At 60.8% G+C, this 20792-nt stretch overlaps 2 protein-coding genes across 3 annotated transcripts in view; both read right to left on the reverse strand.

The window, feature by feature from the left end:
- Positions 1 to 7571, reverse strand: part of REXO1 (RNA exonuclease 1 homolog) — a 40375-nt gene extending 32804 nt beyond the window's left edge. Inside the window, exon 1 of one of the 2 annotated variants that reach the window (XM_035348107.1) lies at positions 7248 to 7571. In XM_035348107.1, the coding sequence (XP_035203998.1) occupies positions 7248 to 7422 (175 nt within the window). In that variant the 5' untranslated portion in view covers positions 7423 to 7571. Of the gene's footprint in view, positions 1 to 1137; positions 1274 to 7247 lie in introns of those variants that run through there. The other variant, XM_035348108.1, reaches the window with a different exon arrangement.
- Positions 7572 to 14426: 6855 nt separating this feature from the next.
- Positions 14427 to 20194, reverse strand: ABHD17A (abhydrolase domain containing 17A, depalmitoylase). The gene is made up of 4 exons (XM_035348212.1): positions 19689 to 20194; positions 17401 to 17595; positions 16360 to 16539; positions 14427 to 15423 (listed from the first exon to the last, which is right to left on the reverse strand). Exons 1-4 carry the CDS (start codon positions 20000 to 20002, stop codon positions 15198 to 15200), a joined length of 915 nt encoding a protein of 304 aa, XP_035204103.1. The 5' UTR covers positions 20003 to 20194; the 3' UTR covers positions 14427 to 15197.
- Between the last annotated feature and the right edge of the window lie 598 nt (positions 20195 to 20792).

Consider the following 20792-nt stretch of genomic DNA (forward strand, 5'->3'; position numbering starts at 1 on the left):
CCTCGGAAAGGGCACGAGAAGTAACCGGTGCGTTTACCGGGGGGGGGGCAGCAAGCCAAGGCTGGCACCCCAAGTGTCGCGATTGTTCCCCAGGCTGCCACCCGACCCGGCGGCGCGGCACCACACGGGCTAGAAGGCGGCTCGCTGCTTTAAAACCGACGGGACACGGATCTGGGTAGTCAGTGTTTGGATTCTGCGGAGAACTTTCCATTCCCCTTCTCGTTTTAGCTTGAAAGTTAGTTCTCAATATGCAAGAAAAGTTGAAATTCTATTAGGAAGAGAAAAAAACAACAGACTTCTTCTGTTTCCGAGAAAGAGACAGACCGGAAAACATCTCCACCTCTCTTGGACAAGCACGAGGTAAAAATAAGGATCTACTTCACAATTACAACAGCAGAGCAACTCTCCTTTCAAAGAATTAAGAATAAAAGAAATACCTCCAAGCATTCCGGTGACCAGCATGGTCACAGGCAGTAATTCCACCCCTGACCCTCCACTCCCTCCACTTCCCAGCCTTTCTCTGACTTGCTCAAGATAAGTTATCTTCACAGCACCTGTCTTACTTCTTTAACTATTTCAAGGGAAGAACTCCCATTTACGAAAAAAAAGCAGTATTTCAATACAGTCACAACCGGGCGCTGTGAAAAACGGCGTTAAAAACTAAAGAAAAAAATCTTTGAGGCTATACAACGTTTAAGAGCTTCAGCTGTGACCTACAAAGAGCTCACACCAAAATATAAACTGGTTTTAAAACCTGTCCAGCTTCAGTTACCTCAAAAGCCTAAATTAAAACTCTGCAGCTCCTTTCCGACGCAGACACCTGCGGCTCCCCGGGCTCTTTTAGCCAACACACTCCCTGGTTCTCAGCACGAATCCTCTCTCAACACAAAGGCGAGCTCTCACCGTGAAACCCAAATCCTCGTGCAAGTAAACCTGCCAGAGCAGGGCTGAGTTTCTGCATAGTCTGTAGATTTTCAACACAGGCACAATGCCGAGGACCGAGGTCTCATGTTAAATGAATGGCTAACAGGGGAAGCCTCTCCGGAGAAGTTGCCTCTCCAGCAGCTGCTTCACATCCGGCAACCCACACAAAACCCAAGTTCACTTCCCAGGATGTCCAAAACTTCAAAGAATTACCTGAGCTCCCCGCGGTTAGTAAGTACTGCAGATACTTGTTCATGCTGTACTCGAGGCTTTGAATATCTGCTTGGCACAGCTCCGGCTCCAGCACAGGCTTACGGCACACCACGCTGACCATGTGCTGACACAGCACTTTCGGGGCTGCAGCGATAATTAGGGCAGGACTTCCCACCCCAAAGTCCCGCCTTCACCCTCATTTACTCCAGAGTCAGATTGGTTTTTTACTCGAGTTTCTGCAGGGGCTTTTTGACTCTTTCTTTCCTTCCCAGTACCATGACTGTCACCCTGGGGACTTCTTGGCCTCTCCTTTCCCCCCCCCTTACCGTACAAGTTGCTTTTGACTCCGTTTAAGCAAGGCAAGGTGGCAAGCAGGGTGCTTTCCCAAGCTGCCGGCCTGGGGTAGTGCTGAGCAGCCCCACAGGGCCGCCCTGAGCCCAAGGCCACCCTCGTGCTCCCGGTGGGGAAGGAGCTGCAGGGCAGGGACAGGGCCTGGCGCGGCTCCTCGCTGCGTGCCGGGCTGTGCCCAGCGCTGCTGCCTCTCCGGACGCCGGCACGTCCCAGCCGCTTCGCCCGCCGCGGGGCTCCCACGGAGAGGTCTGGGAGATCCTGGATTCTGAATTTGGCTTTCTGCTTCTCCGGCGCTAAGGCAGCACCGCCGCGTCTGACTCAAGGAATGAAATCAGAGGAAGCGTTTAAATGCCAAGGAAGGTATTTCACGCTGGAGAAAGAAATCCTTTAGCATTTCCCGTCAGCGCACAGAGCTTGCAAACCCCAGTGCCTCCGGGAGGCCCCTGCACCTTTGTCGTTCACCATCCCTCTGGTTTTGTGAGGCCCCTGCACCTCTGGCATTCGCCACCCTTCTGGTTCCGCAGAGAAGGGCTGCTCCCACCTCCCCGCTGCCGCTTTCCACGCTGGAGAGGGGAAGAGCTGAGCACAGCTCACGGCCGAGGGGCCGCCGCTGAGCTCTGCCCCCTGGATCTGCCCTTCCAAGTCCGCGGCGCTCTGCCCCACAGCCCCACAGGTCTGAGCCTGCCCACTCAGTCACCCTGCCCCACGCCGGGTTCAGTTAAACAACAAGAGATCTCCCACTGCCGGGCGGTCGTTGCGCTGATTTACATGAGAAGACCCGGCCTGACCTCGCCATCAAGTGGGTTTGCTCTTCTTCATTTCAAAACTCGCAGTTAGAAAACACCCACCGGCAACGTTTTGGTAATTACTGGCCTAAACACAACCCAGGAAAAAACGCAGCCTCAGCGAGGTCCCCACACAACCATGAGGGGAGCACCTGGCCCTGAAGCACACGGCCTCCCCTCTGGGTGCAGAAATCCCGACCACTTTTAGCAAGTGAACCAACAAAAGCACTTTCCTACAAGAAGCTGACCTCGCACAGGGACCACAGGAAGGAAAACACGTCACAGACTTGTCCTTCACGTGGCACCGACCTGCACGGCGCGATACGTGGCACGAGGGCAGCCGCAGAGCACAGAGGCTGCTCCCACCCCGCAGCCCCGCGTTCATCCCGCAGCCCCGCATCGCGCTGAACGAGGCTCCGGACACCTGGAGACTCTTCTACGGCCTCGGTCCTGCAGCGACGCGTGGGCTGAGGGCGGTTAAAGTCAGGTTTTAAAGCTTGAAGAGCCACATTAGGTTTTATCAAGCATCATTTTACACAGCATTTCGCACACAAGTCACGGCCACCCTGTGAGGTTGTGGGTTTTGGCTGAAGGCAGAGATGAAGTGTCACGCAGGGCCCTTGCTGCACCGCTGCCAGGACCAACCCAACCCAGGAGACGAGCCCTAGCACTTCTCAGCACCTGAGAGGAGCCAGCATTGTTACAGCACCTCGCGAGGGGCTGGGCGGCATAAATCACCTGCAGGGGAAAAGCTCTGTTGGACAGTGCCACAGAAACCTGCTCAGACACCTTTCAAAGGTGCCACCCAGAGCTGATCTGCAGAGCTTTGCCCGTGCGGCCAGCAAATCCGCACAGCCAGAAAGCTTTGGGCCACAGGGGAGGCCTGCCACGTGCTCGTCACCACGCGCTGCTCGAGGCTCAAGGCAGGGTGCTGAAAGCTCCTCCACCGCCGGGATCAGAGCAGACAAAGAGGAACTGGGACCTCCAGACCTGGCTGCTGCTCTCTGCTCTGTGCTCAAAACACATCCGCCTCTTAAGAATCTCCTGACAGCTACTTCCAAACCCAGCAAACCAGAGCTGGGTTTCCTTCGGATGTTTGTGAAGAGATGTATTGTGCTTCTTTTATGTCTTTCGGCATACTCAGGACCTAGACTTTAAAGAGAGACCTATTTTTCTCCTCCACAGCTCTTGAAGAGACGCTTTTAGGACTGAAGGCAGTTCTTCCCTCCTACTTAGGCAGCACGCTTTCAAGGCACTTCACACACATTCAATAATCTTTTCATCCTGCTCTGCAGCAGGTGGGTTTCAGTCATTTGGTAGATGGAAAAAGCACTTCAGCCGGGTCAGGATTAGAATTTGCAACCCCCAGGTTCCCAGCCCCGCACAGGCTCACGTCCCATCTCGCAGCCCTCCGCCAGCCTCAGCTTTCAGCCAGCATTTCCACAGCTTTGGGTAGGCGCACGGACACCTGCAACAAGGACACTGCAACAGGCTTCACACGAAGCACTCACACAGCTCAAAGCCCCGGCCAGGCGCGCCCCGTGGACCACACACGTCGCACCGGTTCCCTCCTCACCTAAGTTTGCATTCATCGAGCTGCTTTCGGAGGGGGAGGAAAGTGAACACCTGCCCCATGCAAGCAGCAGCACAAGGGGGGGTGCGAGCTCCGTCCTCCTGCTGGAGATGGTCCCCGTCAGGCACAGAGGCCTCTTCACTGCCCTCTCGGTGGCTGGGACCACGAGAGCACTGCAGAAGAAATGAGGATGACCTATTGCCAACACCACGCTCCTCAGGAAGTCTGCGACAGTGACAAGGAGGTGGGGGACAGCGCTGCACCCCACTGACTCCTCTCCGCTCCACCCGGCACACGTCCCCAGCCTCCTCCACCATGGCCTGCTCCCCTGCCCCGTTTTCAAAAGCTACTTCAAAGCCACACTAGGAGTTTTGGGGTTGCTGCCAGTCCTAAGGTGATTCTCACACATCAAAGTGAACACCGGCCTCCAATCAATGCGCTTCGCCGGCCGGCTCTTTAGATGTTCTCTTTTTATTTTCTAGGCTCTGTCCCAGAAAACACAGATCTACACTGGAGCTCGCGGTGCAGGAACCACCTGTTTGGCAAAAAAATACAAATAAATTAAAGCTTATGTATTAAGCATTGCAATTAAATAGGTCAAAAACGCCTCTTATGAGGGTGCTTTAAAACCAGACAGGCAGCTTCGCTGACCACGAGCAACTTGTGCTGGACCGAGAGCCTGCTTTCGAGAAGATGGTCGCCTGCTTGCAGCTACACTACTGCACCCTCTAGCGTAAGTCTTCAACGCATCCTTCCAGGCTGGGTGGCTTCAGCAGGAAGGGCAGGAGCACCCCAGCTGAAGCCACCAGACGGAGCTCAGCCTCGGCACTGCTTAAAAATAACAGCAAAAGCATCCTCCGCTCCCACAGACGCTTGGCACCTTATGCAGCACCCTTCCAGAGGTCAGCGCTCTGCAGCAGGTTCCTCGCTTAGTTTCCATTTCTCAATCTAAATTAACACAAAAAAGCCACTCAAGCCCAACCCTAGGCGGAGGCAGCATGTGCAGAGCCGTGGCTGTGAGAGCCGTGCCGAGATGCCAAGGGGCTGGGGAGGAGGCAGAGCAGGCGCCCAGAGGCAGCGGCTGCAGCCAAGCCTCGGGAGCCGGCTGCAAGTGGCAGACACTTGACCCGAGAAAACCAAACCCACGCCACAGCTTTTATTTTTCAGAAAGCCGAAGCTTCTCTAAGAGCCGTAACACAACCACCACACCTCTCTCCTTCCCTAAAACACGGACTTCTCCTGGGTCGCCAGCACACCCGAGGCAGGCCCAGCAGCAGCGGGACCGGGATGACTTCTTCCAGCGACTGCCACTCGCGCTCAGCTCTCACGTTAACGCTTTTAACCACCACCAGAAGCTGCACAAACTTCCCAGGTGCCCCGAGAGGTTCTGCTAGACACCAACCTTTGCTTCCCCGTTTCGTAAGCAAAAACTTGAAGCTATTCAAAAAGCAAAACCAGCACCAGGTTTATTTAGTACAGCAGCAGCTGTTTCAGGTGGGAGCCCAAAACGGGCAAACCTTGTCCCAAAACTGGCATTCTGCAGATATTTAAAGGCACTGAGAGGTAACTAAAATAGTGAGTACACCTAAAGGGCCCTACGGAGCTGCTCAAATTCACCCGAGCACTGAAAGAGGCAGGAACTGTTTTTTATAATAGTGTATGTGTCTGTGACTGTCTAGAATATGCTTATTTGTTTTAAATTAGACAACTGTCACGGCAAGATGACCTGGTGATCAGGGGACACGAAGAAGTATTAATTTTTCAAGTTTATGAATAAGCCAACGTAAAGCAAGCACAATTTAAAAAATAAAAAATAAAAAAGTGATAAGCTGGGCTTTATTTTGAGGGCTTTGGCCTGAGGTCGTTGGACCACACGCACGAGCACGTACGGCCTACCGGAATAACACGGCTTGAACTAGAAAGCGAGCAGCAACCTTCTGGGGGGAAGAGCGAAGGCTTTTCTCTGCCAGTAGAACAAGCAGATCAGCAAATAATGACTAAGTAAAACAACGAGAGTTGCTGGAAGAACCGAGCAGAACAACAGCTATCTTTTCCGTAGCCAGGCTTCTTTCTGAGAGCTGGCGGCGCTCCACGCCTCGCTGAAATCCTGCTGGGGCTTCCCACAGCCCCACCAGCACAGCTCCCGCGTCACCTCCAGGCCCACGGACGGCACAGAAGGCCGCCCCGATGCCTCACGGCCACGTGAGCTCGGCTGCCTGGGGCAACAGGGAAAGGGGTGAGAACACAGCCATCCTCCAGCGGCCTGGCAACAGGAGGTCGTCCTCGGGCAGTCCGTTATTGCAGGAAGCTGCTCCCCACCGCCCAGGGGTCGGATGGTGCCTGCGGGATCCTGCCAGCGACCACGGGATGGTTTGGGTTGGAAGGGATCCTCGAAGACCACAGCCTTCCCCAGAGCGGGGTGCTCAGAACCCCAGCACGGCCGAGGCTGGAGAGGGGCCTCTGAGGATCAGCCAGTCCGACCCCCTGCTGGGCAGGAGCACCCAGAGCTCGTCACACAGGACGGCAGCCAGGCGGGCTTGGGCTGTCTCCAGAGGAGACTCCGCCATAGCCTCTCTGGGCAGCCTGTCCCAGTGCTCCGTCACCCTCATAGTGAAGATGTGTCCCCTCATAACCAGCCGGAACCTCCCGTGCTTCAGCTTGTCCCCGCTGCCTCTCGTCCCGTCGCTGGGCACAAACTGCAGAGGCCAGCTCCACCCTCTCGCACCCTCCCATGCACACTGAGGAGATCAAAGCCATGGCTCACCCTCGAGGATCACAGAACCGTTACAGTAGGGAAAGGCCTCCAGGATCAGCTGCTCCAACCACCCCCTCCCACCACTGTCACCACTGAGCCGTGTCCCCAAGCACCACGTCCAGCCTCTCCTCGGACACCCCCAGGGACGGTGACCCCACCGCCTCCCCGGGTAACCCGTCCCAGCGCCTGCCCGCTTGCTGACAGAAATGGCTCCTCATTTCCCACCCGAACCTCCCCTGGCACAGCTCGAGGCCGTTCCCTCTGGTCCCGTCACAGCCACCCGCGAGAAGAGCCCGAGCCCAGCTCCCCACGGCCTGCAGGCAGCTGCAGAGAGCAACGAGGCCTCCCCGAGCCTCCTCCAGACCCAGCGCCCCCGGCTCCCTCACGGCGCCTGCACAGAGCCCCCACACCTCGTGCGGGCAGCCCGCGGCACCTCGTCGCCCCAGCACGCCAACCCCCCCCCCCCCTCCCGGCCTCTCCCGTCCCCCCCCAACCGCTGCCCGGCACCAGCCCCGCTCGGAGGCCCCCACGTCTCCGCCCACCGAGCGGCCCCGGCGAGGCCCGGGGGCGCCTCCTCTGCCCGGGGAGGCCTCGGGCCGGGAGAACGGAGGCGGGGAGGAGACGGAGGCCGCGGCCGGGGCCGTACCTGCGCCGTGGCCCGGCGCGGCGGCCGCACCGGGGGCTCCGCAGCGCGCCGCTACCGGGGGGTGTCGGAAATGGCAGTAGGGCCGGCGGCAGGGGGGGCCCCCGGCCGGCCCCGACCCCCCGGAGCCGAGGAAGGGGCAGTCGATGCCGCGGAAGTAGCCGCTGGAGCGCAGCATGGTGGCGCCGGGCGGCGCCGGGCGGCACCGGGCACCGCGCTCCCTCCTCAGCGCCCCGGGCCCGCCGCCATCTTGGGAGCGCCGCGGCCCGGCCCGCGAGGGCCCCCCCGCGACGCCGCTGCCAGCACCGGGCTGTCCGCGGCGCGCCTGAGCGGGCGGGGAGGGGAAATGGCGGGCGGGGCCGCGGCCGGAGGGGGCGGGAGGAAAATGGCGGCGGGGCCGCGTGGGGCGGGGACGGGACGGGACGGGAGGGCCGGGGGCAGCTCCCGGCAGTGGGCTCGGGGTTGTGCGGCCTGGGGGAGGCCTCGTGGAGGTCTGCGGCTTCCTCACGGGGGGAGCGGAGCTCTGCTCTCCGGGGACAGCGACAGGAGCCGAGGGAACGGCGTGGAGCTGGGACAGGAGAGGGTCGGGCTGGGTGTGAGGGAAAGGTTCTGCACCCAGGGCTGGTCGGGCACGGGGACAGGCTGCCCAGGGCAGCGGGCACGGCCCCGAGCTGCTGGAGCTCAAGAAGCGTTTGGACACCGCTCTGAGGCACACGGTCTGATTTTGGGTGGTCCTTTGGGGACCCAGGAGTTGCGCTCGGTGGTCCCCCCGCTCCGGACGCTGTGTTGCGGTGACTCTGTGCAGACTCGAGCCTCCCTCCTTGTCCCTACAAACACTTCGTCACCGCTGCGTTCGGCCGGGAAGCTGAGGCACGGCGCAGCGGCGGTTTGTCAGCACCAGAGCAGGGACTCGGGGCGGGCCCTGAGGGGTCAGCCGAGGTGAGGGGCACCCACAGCTCCTGGCAGCCCCCAAAACGGCCTCAGCCTTGAGGTTTCGGAGGACGGAGCCTGCCCTCATCCCACCCTGGGACCGGGGCATCCCCAGCAAAGGAGGCCGGGTTGGGACAACAGCAAGAAACAAAGCCCTTCCAGGAGAAACCCCACCGTGTGCAGGCAGAGGCCACCATTCAGAGACAAGAGACGATACAGGAAAGCTTCATCCCACATGGAAGTGAAGATAGAGGACAGGTGGAAAGTACTGGGGCTGTGCAGGGAGCCAGCTGGATGACTTAGAGAAAGGCACACAGCTGGTGGGAGAAGGAATTTGTGGCCCCAAGGAAGGACCAAAGAAGGACAAAGTAATTCATGGTTCATAGCCATCTTCAAACAAACAAACAAAATTCCTTTCAGTGATCCTTCCTGTATGTCATCCTGCCCACCCCAGTATCCCAGCAGAGCAAACCCAGCTGCTGAAGGTGAGGGAGGAACCCACCTCCTGCTCCTGGCCAAAGCACAGGGGGAATTGAGCAAGAGACCAATGCCCCAGCACTTCCAGGGCTTTGGAAAGCCTGAATGATCAATGAAAAGCATCACTAAAGCTCCTCCCAGCAGAAGGAAGCACACGTGCACCACCGCATACCTCGTTCCCTTTCAGACCCCTCAGTTATAGTCCAAAAATGCATGATTGAGATTTTCCAAAAGTTTAACACAGGTGTTTCATTTAGAAAATGATTTCTGACCCCCAAACCTGGTTATTTTTGGCAGCAAGGAATCCTTTCTGGCAATCCCCATCCCTCACTGCTGGAGCAAGCGGCACCCATTAGGAAAAGTCACACAAGCACATGTGGGCAGAGGGCCCCTCTCAGCACCACTTCAGACACAACTGCACATACATATTTTTTAAAACAGGAGGGTGGAAACACCAGGGGATAGCAGCTTTCCTCAGGCAGAAACATGCCACCAACACAAAGTGCTTTACGAGGTACCAGGCACTGCTCACACCGAGCATCCCCACGCACACTCCTGCCAGCCAGCTCTCTGCCTCCCACGAACACTAAAAAAGAAAGTTGTTCTTTCCCCCAAAAAGACAGCATTTTTATTTTTATGAGAAATAAATTTATTTTATATAACATCAGCTCTAATAGAGAAGACTATATAGAAACATCACATATACAGACACACTGAATTATGTTGTTTCCATGCCTTGTAATTCTTGCCCCAAGTTTACTCAACTCAGAAGCTGACAAAATAATATAAAATACTATAAGGTAAACCATTTCTGCCCAGACCTGCAGGATCCCATGTGGAAAAACTGCCCCACATCGATTCAGGCTGTCTCTTCCCTCACGTACACACGATGGTGCTGGCTCAGCTCCTCTGAGCACGCAGATGCTGCAGTCAGACCAGGTACAGGGAAACGGGCACTCGCCTTCAGGGCAGAGGGTGAGGGGGGCAAGAACCTTTGGGGGGGCTCAGCACCCCAGATGATATCTTCCAATGCTGCTGAGGGACCCCCAGATCAACTACTGGGTTCCCAAGACTGACCCCATCTCCCCCCTGATGCTCCCACCTCCTCACGAAATACCCTGATTTAATTTAAATAAGGAACAGGGCTGGGACAGGCAGACCTATGTGCGTGCCAGCTTTTAAACTGAAAGCCTTGCTGCAAAACTAGGAGTGCAGGCTTAAAAATGACACGTGAAGGGGTTTCACACTTTTTCACCACCTTGTTTCTCAATGAAGGTTGCTGCTTGCGTTTTCCCCATCCCATTTCAACCCTCTTTTAAAAAACAGCGTACTGCAAATCGGCGAGTCCCAAGCCCTGCAAGACATGCCCTGCAGAGCAAAAAGTGCCAAAAAGCCATCCCTATCCCCCCAAATCCCCCCTTTTCTATCTCCCTGGCTTGACCCCGGGGTTTTGCAGGGGAGCCCAAGGCACCGCGCAGCCTCCACAGCCACCCCACCTCCAGGGAAAAGACGGGGTGCACGGGGTGACCACAAATGCCTCAGCACCCCCTGAGATGGGGAGAGGGAACCTGGGTGCCAGAGCTGCACCCTCCAATGTGGGCTGCCCAAACTCAGTCCCAGGTTTCCATCCCATTACAAAGCCTGGGCTGCCCTGTTGTGGGGACGGCACAGGGTCAGCCCTGCCAGTGGGGTCTCGGGACCAACCCTCCCAGGCCACTGGGGCCAGCCCCCCCCCCTGGAACCCAGTCCCAGCCCTCTGCCACCTCTGCAGCTCTCAGTCCTGCAGCCTGGGGCTGGATCGTGGATGCCAGCACCCAAAATACCTCCCGCAAGGAGAGGGTCTCTGGGGCACCAGCAGGCACTTGGTCCCCCATTTCTCCCCTATTTCCCACCCAAAATAATCTCACTTTCAGGAGCAGAGTGAATTTTATCAAGTTTTTCAGAGGAAACGATTAAAAAAAAAAATCAAACAGAAATCTTCATATTTTGGTCACTGAATGCTTCTTGTGTTACAAATCTCCATTTGTTGCACGTTATTGTGCGTCACCATAAAAATGTAACTCCCAGGGTGGGTTTCTGCTCCGCACGGCAAGTTTATCACCTTTTCTCCACATCCACATGGAAAATTTCCTGTTGTCCCAGCGCAGGCCCTGACACCCAGTGAAATGTGCCACCAAAGAGTTTGTAAAGTTTAAAAAAAAAAAAAAAAAAGAAAGAAAAAAAGAAAAGGCGATTTCTCAGAGCTGCTAAAACTTCCTCCTGCAGGGTCGTCTCTTCGCAGGGACCAGTTCGTCGGTGCGTGGGGCGATGCCTGTCCCGTTCCCTCCATCCTGGCACCCCCCACCCTGCATCCCCCCAACCCCAGGGGTGCTCCAGTCCCCCAAGGATGCCCCCAGCCCTACAGGAGATGCTTCAGCCCCCCGGGTCCTCCCAGTCCCACCGGCTCCCTGGTCCCGCGTGCACCATGTCCAGGCATCGTCGCGGCAGGGCTGTGGCAGCCCGTGGGCCTCCCTTCACCGTCCCAGCCTCCAGGCATCGCTCAGGCATAGGATGACAAAGGGAAGCTCACAGGGGGCGAGGGGCCGCCGGCCCCGCAATCCTCCGGGGACAGGACGTGCTCCTGCAGAGGGAGGAGAGAAGTGAGCCGGGAGGAGAGGAAAGTGGGCAGGGGCCTGGGGGAGCCGGTGGATCCCCAAACCCGCGGCCATGGGAAGCGGCAACCAGCCCATGGCCAGTGCCAGCCAACGGCCCCGGCGCTGCCTCTGCCGGGGGGGGGGGTTGGGGTGCGGAGGGCGGGCGCGGGGACGTGCACATGGGCAGTGCCGTGTGCCAGGGGGGTCTGTCGGTGTGCACCAATGGGTGTGCGAACTGAGGAGTGTGCCATTGAAAAAGGCAGCGTGGGGACTGCGCGCGTGCACGTGTGTGTACGTGTGCCCCCATGGGTGTGCGTGCAGGTGTGCTCACCTGCCTGTGCACACGCGGATGCATGCGCACACCTCTGCAGGCACACAAAGTGCACACACGTGAGCGTGCCGAGCTGCATGGGTACCCCCCATGGGTGCACATCTGCAGAGGCCTGGCCATGGTGCTTGCCAGGACCGACCCACCATAGGGAGACCCCAGGGACCCCCAGGACCCCACCACCCTCTGCAGTGTGGGGTGGGGGTGCCCCAAGCTCCCTCCTGCCCAGGACACGATGCTGCCACCGCCACTGCCGTCTCCCCAGGGCCGGTCTCTGCTCCAGGATGCTCACAGCAGCGTTGCTGCCCCGGGGCAGGTGGGCCCTGCTCCCTCAGAGCCACCGCTGTCCCCATCCCCTGCTGTCCCCGCCAGCCCCCAGTTTGCTGCCTCACTCACCTGGTGGGGCAGAGCTGGGTGCTGCTGCCAGAGCATTGCGTCCTCTCCTCTCCTCGTCCTTCCCTTCCTTTTCCCCTTCCTTCCATCTTAGCCGGTGCCGTGCAGAGCCCCTCACCCTGGCTTCCCTCCTCCAATGCCCTCCTCAGTCCCCAGCCCCAGCGTGGATGGGACCCTTCCCCGCTGCCCTTTTATACCGTCTTTGTTCATATGACAAGCACGTGAAAAACCAGAGCAGAGCTTGGAAAAAAGCTCCTTAAGACACTTGAATTCAGTTTCCTGGATCCCATGACTGAGCTCGGGCTGTGAGCGGGGTCTCATGACTGTGGCACACAGGCCCCAGCCATCAAAAGGCTCTTTTATGCCCCAAAAGACTTAAACCCCTCTTGGCCGGTCACTCAGCGAGCCCCAGGTCCTCCGTGCCCAGCCTGGGCCGCAGCCCCATCAGCACCGGCATCGCGCCTCTGCCAGGGGCACCCCAGCGGGGCCATCCTTGTCCCCCGGGGAGCTCCGAGGTGTCCGGGGCATGCCCTCCCACAGCCACTGCACATGTACGGCCGCACACACGATACAGACACACAGATGTACACACGTGTACAGACACACGTACACACCCCCCGGCCCAGCTGTGTGCCTGGGACTGCAGCACCGGGAGCAGGAGCCGTGTTTGCTTCCAGGCTGGGGGCTTCCAGGTGGCCCAAGGGGACCCCTGCCCTGTCCCCTCTTCTGTGCTGAGGTCGCGGGATGGAACCTGGGCACTTGGAGGCCTGACTCAGCCCTTTGCCTCCTCCACGCCCTGCAGGTTTTGGCTGGGTCCCCCAGCAGCACCCCCTGGGCACCAGACCCCGTCCCACCCAGCCCATTTCCCTCCCCTCCCGGTGTTCCCAAACTGCGGCACCAGCAGCAGGGACAGAAGTGACATCCCAGTGGTTCCCAGCCCAGAGGGGCCCCAATGGTGGGGGACACCAGGTGCGTGACCCCTGAGGTGGGTCTGGCTCAGGCATTTTGGGGTCTCTGCAGCTCCCTCCTTGGGCCTGTGTAAGGACCAAGCCCACTCAACCAGGACCAGCAAAGGGTCCAGCCCCAGAAAGCCCCAATCTGAAACCACAGGAGAGCCCCCACTGGGTCTAAACATTATGGACTGAGCTGAACTTTTCTGCCTTTTTGCTTTTTTCTTAACCGAGACGCAGTAAATACAACCGCAAGCTGCCCTCGTGTCCCCCCGAACCCCACCGCCAGCCCCAAGACGTCCCGCCAGCGATGCAGAGCCGCTCCAAAGCATCCGCAGCTCAACAGGAAACAGGCAGCAGTAAGAGGATAAAAATACACTCGGGGTGAACAAAACACCTCTGTGCCGGGATTAGGGTGCTGCGGGCTGCTCCAGCCCCGCTAATCGGGGCCGTGGCTGGGGGCACTGCTGGGGGCTGGGGGCAGCGGGGCTGGGCGACCGCAGCAGCTTCCAGCACACGTGTGAGCCCGAGGCTGTCGCAGCCGCGCCGTGAGGTGAAAGGAAGTCTGGGGGACGCTCAGGGAGAGCCCGGGCATCCCAGCTGCCAAAATCTCCCAGAAGGGGGAAGACAACCCAAAGCTGCCCCCCAAATCCTCCTCTAGTGCCTGCAGAGTCCCACTGCCAAGGTCCCCCCACCTCCGTGTCACGGCAGAGGGGACGCGGCTTCGGATGCCACAGGAGTGCTGGGGGCAGCTGAGGGGTGCGTGGGGAGCAGGGACCCCTGTGCCCCCTGCCCCAAACAAAAGGGGCATTTGAGTGCTCCGAGTGCAGGGCCACAGCAAGGCCCCACCACAAGGCCCCTCTGAGTGCAGCTTAAGGAGATTATCGCTCCTCACATGAGCAATAGGAGAAGGGGACAGGAGGGTGACAAGGACACCGCGGGGAAATGGCGCCCAGGAGGCCCCCAAGTCCCCGCTGACAGCAGAAGAGCCGGAGCAGTGCTCTGTGGTTTGAGGCAGGGACGAGAGACGTGCAGGAACACCCTCAGCCACTTCCAGCAGCTCATCCCCAGGTGATCTTGGAGCAGGCTCGCACCCCAAAAGCACAAACCTGCGCGCTGTGTCCTTGTGTGGGGCAAAACAGCCCCAGCCCCAGGCAGGAGAGGGACATCCCACGTACCCACCCCTGTGGCCAGCGCACGCCCCCGCAGCCCCTCGCTGTACCTGGAATCAGAGGGGTCCCTGTGCAGCCAGCAGCACAGTTGGGAGCAAAGCCGGTCCAAAACAAGATTTGCCCCTGTTCTCCCTCACAGCCCTGAGGGTGGTCCCAGGAGGGGTCCACAACAGGCCCCTGCAATGGGGACACGTCCAGGCACAACCCAGGAGAGGCAGCGGCTGCTGGGAGAGGGGCTGGAACCGTGGGGCTGGGGCAGGGGGAGCAGCCCCAGGCACTCCCGGAAGGGTGCACACAGGTAAAATGTTAAACCTCAGCTCTTTATTTGTTGCCCGGTTTCCTCACCCTGCTCCCCGAGGGAACGGAGAGCAAGGGGCAGGGGAGAAGTGTCAGAGGGGGAGACCTGAACGCAGGGAGCGCTCCGAGAAGGCAGAGCGGGGCCAGAGCTGAGGGGGCGTGAGGCAGAGGGCACCCCTCCATGCATCCCCAGCCTCCCCTGGGGAGGCAGCTCTGTCCAGCCAGAGCCAAGCACCAGGCACCCTGCTGCCATCACCAGCGCCAGTCCCAGAAGCTCCCTCAGGAGCAGGAGCTGCCACCTCCTCCGTCCTGCAGCGGGGCACACATCATGCAGCAACGCTGGGGGGGGGACACAGGCTCCCACCCTGCTGCTGCCCCCAGCCCGGCCCCTCTCCAACTCGCCTTATTGCTATAGGCAGAGCAGCAGAGCAGCCAGCAGTAATTGGAGAGTTTGTTGGTTTAGGAGAGGGGACAAGGACGTGTCCGAAGCCGAGGGTTCGCCATCAGGTGGGTAGGCTCTCGTCTGTCCGGGGAGGGGGGAAGGAGTGAGCTGCCGTCTCTTGCCAGCCCGGCTGGTGGTGCCAGCAGCGCCGGGGCTGACGCAGGGAGGGAGGAGAGCCGTGCCCGCGTCCCACAGGAAACGTGCCGTCTGCTCAAGCCGTCTCCCGAGGCTGAACAAACTCACTGTACCTCCAGCAGAAGGGATCGGGGGGCGCTGGGAGAATGGACGTGCACGCAGAAACCCCCATCCCGCCCCGCTCCCCGCCCCGCAGCTAGTTGCGTTGGCTGGCCAGCTCCTGGGAGATGAATTTCCGAAGGCGCTCGAGGTACTGGCTGTACAGTTCAATGTCATTGTGCCCGGCCCCATCCACCCACAGCGGCTCCACGGCCTTGGGGCAGCGTTCAAAGAGTGCCAGGCCATGGGAGAAGTCGATGACTTCGTCCTCCGTGCCGTGGATGATGAGGACGGGAGAGGTGATTTTGGAGATCTTCTCAATGCTGTCAAGAAGGTGGGTGGGGAAGAGATGAGAGAGTGGGTAAGCAAAAGGATCGAGGCACCCCTGTTCCTTCTGCCCCCTGATACAGCCCCTCAGGGAAAGGCACCAGGAAGTGCTCTCTGATCACGGCAGAGTGCAGGGATGCGGAGCTGCTGCTAACACTGAGCTCCGGGCAAGATCCCCGCCAGCGTGACAGATGAGGACCAGACAGCAGTGACAACAGCCCCAGGGGACCCAGGCAGGGCCGAGGGAAACCGCTCCAGGACAGCGTGATCCTGCATCGGGACCAGCTGTGCCGCGCTGTGGGGCAGGGAAGCGCGGCTGTTCTCAGCCCGGCCCCCAAGGCCCAGGACACAAAGGCCGAGCGAGGCCGCTGGGACGCGGAGCGTGGGCTGGTGGCTCCCAGCCATGGCTTCCAGCTCAGGAAGACCGTCCCTCAGGCCCCGCTGGCCTGGCTGCAAGGGAAAGGCAGAGCAAGAGCTCGTCCTGCCTGGAGACACCACCCCAGCCCTCCTCAGAGTGGGGGAAGGAGCCCAAAATACTGCCCTTGAGGGAGAGACAGGTCCCAGAGACCCCTCAGGGACTTGTGATACGCAGTGAGGGGCCAGGGGGATGGCCCCAGTGCTGACAGGCAAAGATACTGGGACAGGGTGGCTGGGAGGTGATGCCACCAGGGGATGTGGGGCAGACACACGGCATGGCCCTCAGGAGGTGGCGCAGCAACTGCAGAAAGGGTTAAAGATCCCCCCTGAGGGGGCTGAATGCAAGGCAGGAGGATCCTGATGGGCACGTTTAAGGCTATCGTAGGAAAAGGGGCCCCCATTTTCCCCGTAACTCCTCTTTGTGGCCAGGGCTGGTGTCGAGGATGGAGCTGGTCCAGGCACTGCCCCTCCAGAGGTGACCCCGTGCCCCAGTCCCTCCTCCTCAGGCCACTTACTTGGGGAAGGCATCGAACCAGTAGGTCTTCTTGGTCTCAGGGAAGGCGACTCTCATGCCGGAGGTGAGCGGGGAGTGGAGCACGATGGCAGCGCACTCGTAGCGGGAAGCCAGATCAACTGTGGGCACCGTGCCGATGCTTTGTCCGTACAAAATGATGTTCTCCGGGCTGATCCCGTACCTGGGAGAGGAGAGGGCAGGTCAGTGCCCACGCATCGGGCAGCGGAGTCACGTCGCCAGGAGACGCCTGCTCTGGCCACAGCACACGCAGGGTGGAAAACAAGGGAAGGCAGTGGGGACGGCCCCAACTCCTCCAGGCTGTGCCCAAAGCAGCTGCCCTGCATCCCCAGCTGCCTGCTAACGCTGTAGCAATTAGCGCTAATTAAGAGCTGCACACAGTTTCCCCAGCTGGAGCGCCAACCCCGGGATAATCGTGTCTGGGAGGCGGAGGGGCTGTCCCCACCACGGACCCAGGAGCTGCCTGGGCTGAGCAGCCGGGCGAGCTGTGGGGGTGTCAGGGCTCAGCCTCGCTGGCAGCGGGGGGGTCACAGCCCCCCAGGGCAGCAGCCAGACCTCGGGCAAGCTGCGAGCCGGGCCCAGCCCCACCAGGGCGTGGTGCAGGCAAGACGGAGCACAGCTTGTGTCAGCTGTGGGGACCACCGCGTCCCCGCGAGCCTCGAAGCAGCCACCCCGAGCAAGGCCAGACCCCGCAGCATCCCCACAGCTCCAGGTCCCCCCCCCCGCAGGTTTTCCGCCTCCCCCCTCCCGCTCCGAGCAGCCTGGGCCCCTCTCGGGGAGATTTCCTGTTTTCCAGAGCTCTGGCCCGCAGGGTTTTCCTGGCGGCCTCGGCAGCTGCACGCACCCCCACCAGGGACACCTCAGCGCTCGTCACCGCAACGCGGCGGTGGCAGACAGCGATCGCACGCCGCCCACGCGCAGCGGGGAGCCTGGAGACACGGCGCAAGCACGGCGCTAAACCCAGCACCCTGCGCTGCCTCCCGACAGGAGCCCGCTTCATCCTGCCCTCCCCGGCCCCGCTCACCGCGTCCGCAGCGCTTGCCACGCGGCGTCGATGTCGGAGTAGAGGTTCCTCTCCGAGGGCTTGCCCGTGCTGGCGCCGTAGCCCGAGTAGTCGTAGGAGAAGATGTTGCAGTTGATGCGGGTGCCCAGCCCGATGTAGAAGCTGCTCATCTGCCCCAGGTCCACGGCATTGCCATGTGAGAAGAGCACCGTGTACCTGCAGCACCGGGGTGAGACGGGCACGGAGGGTTAATCGGGGACGCTGCTGAGGTGCCCAGGACGCCCCTTTTGGAGTCCGAAAGCCCAAACCCAGCACCCAGAGGGCCACAAGAAGGTCCCTGCGACAGCCCCGGCCCGAACCCAGGGATGCCCCCGACCTCCCTCACAGCCTGGGGCTCGCTACCAGTGGAAACAGGCAGCCCATGGGCAGGATGCTTTTGTTGAAGTTTTTGAGTCTATTTTTGGTAGAAAGCTCAGGATTTGGGGCCATTTGCCCAATGGGGATTTAAAGTACAGATTCTGACAGCAGCTTTTTTTCCTCTCCTGAGCCTGGCAAGATACCAGACCTTGGGAGAGAAGTGAATTGTGGGAGTGACAAGACGCAAAAAATTTCCACCATAAGGGGAAAAACAATGTTAATCATAAAAATTAACACTAATAGCGTGCTGGTGGAAGCCTGGCTCTCTCCTGCTGGGGGGGAGACTCCTTGCTGAGCCCTTGCAGCCAGCAGCAGACGCCTGCAGCCAGGTCAGACCCTCGCCTTCCAGCCCAGCCACCCCGGTTTGGCTCCTCTGAGCAACGCCCGATGGCTGGTGACCTTGCCAGGGCAGGAGCAGGGGGACAAACAGCACGAGGACAGCGAGGGCAGGACCCAAGGCCTCTCTTCTGCTTTTGGAGAATTGAGCAACAACGAGCTCCAGTTAGGCTTTGCACCCGCCGGGCCGGGCTGTTAGCACTGGGACTTAACGGCCTCAGGCCGGGGGGCGGCACACCTCGGCACTGCCACGCCAGCAGCCAAGGCTCCCCGGGGAATCCAACCCCTCCACCCAGGGGTGGAAGTTAAAAATAAACGTTTGAAATCCAGCAGAGCTAAACCATGGCAACAGAGGGCTCGGGGAGCCCTGGAACCAGGAGCGCTGCTCAGCCCGAGCCACCGGGTGCTGGAGGAGCGGCCCAGGTGCGGGGACAAAGCTGGCCCCAGGCCCCGGCCCCTTCCCTGCAGCCCCGCAGCCCGCAGCGAGCGCCACTTCCGCAGGCAGGCTGGGGGGATGGCGCCAAAGCCCACGGCTGCAGGACGGATGTGCAGGCAGAGCAATCCTGCCGCCGGTTTCCTCCCTCTGGGGACCTGCGGGATGACGGGGCTGAAGCAGACATCCCTGCGAGGAGGCCTCTGGCGTTGCAGCCCCCACGGGGCGGCCACCCCACCTGAACCCGCCCCGTGGTGCCACCAGCTCGGGGAGCAGCTGCCACACGGCCTGCCAGCACCCGGCCCGGCTGGGGGGTCTCCATCTCCACCCCATGCCCGCGCTGCCCCCCCCCGCCAGCTGTCCAAGCAGATCCCAGGAAGCTGCCACAAATTCCTGGAGGCTCTGCCCAAGGCGTTTGGCTCCGCTGCCTGCGGAGACCCCCAGCCCCGCGGCAGTTCCATGAGGGGTAGGTGCGGGGCTGACCCCAGGCCATCAGAAATAGCCACTGTGCACAGGCAGGGGCATCACGAGCACGGTCACATCCTCCCTCCCCGATGGAGCAACTGCACATCAAGCTCTTCCCAGCTCATAGAAGTTCAGGGCAACGTGGGGCAGGTTGTGCCTAAATCCCTCCTGGCTTTCACCCCTACTGCTCTTCTCCTTGCAAAATCAAACATGCCCGGCAAATCAGACCAAACGCAGCCTGCGAGGGCTCACGCGGACTCCCTGCGCTCAGTGCAAGCCTCACGCCGAGGCTGGGCACGCACCCAGCGCGTTGTGTCACCGGCGTGACATCAGAAGGACACCTCTCGGGCGGCCCAGGGAACTCCGGCATCCAGGAGGGGACGCCGAGGTCCCTGTGGCCTTTGGCTGCGCCTCGACTCGCTCCCTCGACCTGCTCAGTGCCATTCCCAGTTCAGCCACAAGCCAAACAGGTTCTGAGAGCTGAGCTCACCCACGCTGCCGGACGCCTCCGAAGCCCCGCAGCAGGGCCAGCTCCTTCGGCAAGGCGCCGGGTCAGGCTGGGGCAGGGAGGTTGCCACCTGAGCAGGATGGCCCCGAGCCCTCCAGCGCCGCCGCAGCCCGGCGGCAGCGCCAGGCCGGCACGTCCGCTGCCACTCACCTGGCGCCCGGCACGCAGCGGACGTACATGCAGCCGATGCGGTTCCCTCGGCTGCTCTTGGTGACAAACACCTCAATGTTGTCCAGCTCCCGCTGGGAGTACTGGAAATCCGCCCGGTCCTTCAAGTGCAGCTTCCATCGCCCCGCGGCGCCGCCTCGCAGGGAGCCGGTGCTGGTGCTGCCGACGGGCTCTGGCTCAGGGACCACGGCGTAGGTGGGCTCCGGGGGCAGGAAGGCCAGCTTGGCGGCGATGCGGCTGGGGCACGGGGGGCAGCAGAAGAGGCAGCAGAGCTGGCTGATCGACAGCCCGTTCATGACGGCGGCTCGGAAGCCAAGCACGGGCGCACCGGCAGCGAGGGAGGATCCGAGCCGGACAGAGGCTGGCGGCAGCCGGCAGAGGCCCCGTCCTCGTCACAGCTGCCAGAGGCACGGGGTGGCCGGCAGTCCTTGGAGGGCCGTGGGTCTGGGGGGGGCAGCCGCCATCCGTCTGTCCGCTGGCAGCCTGCAGGAGGGACAGACACAGACAGCAGTGAGGGGCTTGCAGTGCGCTCACATGCACATCGCGGCACTTGTCACAAGCGCAACCCGCGGCCACAACCAAACCTGGCCCCCACGAGCCCCTCGCCCACACAATGCACAACCACGTGTAACACCCTCCTGCCCCGCGCTGGCGCTGAGACCCCCACACCCAAACCCACCCCCCCGGTGCTTTCTGAGCGCCCCCCATCGCACACCACAACCCCCGCAGGGATCTGCGGCGTCCTCGCGCCAGCCCACGCCGGGGAGGCGAGGACAGCGGCGCGGGATCGCACGCACGCTCCGCGGCAGCCGCACGCTCGGTGCTACGAAGAACACGGCCCCTTGGTGCCCCCCCCGGGGTGCTGGCACGCGTGTGTGGCTGGAGGGCAAAACTCCTGAATAAAACAGGGAAAGGAGGGGAAAAAAAAAAAAAAAAAGCAACTATTTTCTGCAAGTTTGGGCACAGGCTTGCGGCTGAGGAATGTCAAAGCAGCCCACACCCCGAGGAATTCGCTCCATCTGCTTCCGAAGGGCTGGGAAAGAGGAGGAAAGGGTGGAGGGGGCGGCTGCAGCCTTGGGGGGGGGG

The sequence above is a fragment of the Oxyura jamaicensis genome, chromosome 28 (genome assembly GCF_011077185.1).
Source record: "Oxyura jamaicensis isolate SHBP4307 breed ruddy duck chromosome 28, BPBGC_Ojam_1.0, whole genome shotgun sequence".
In the NCBI taxonomy this organism is placed as follows: domain Eukaryota; kingdom Metazoa; phylum Chordata; class Aves; order Anseriformes; family Anatidae; genus Oxyura; species Oxyura jamaicensis.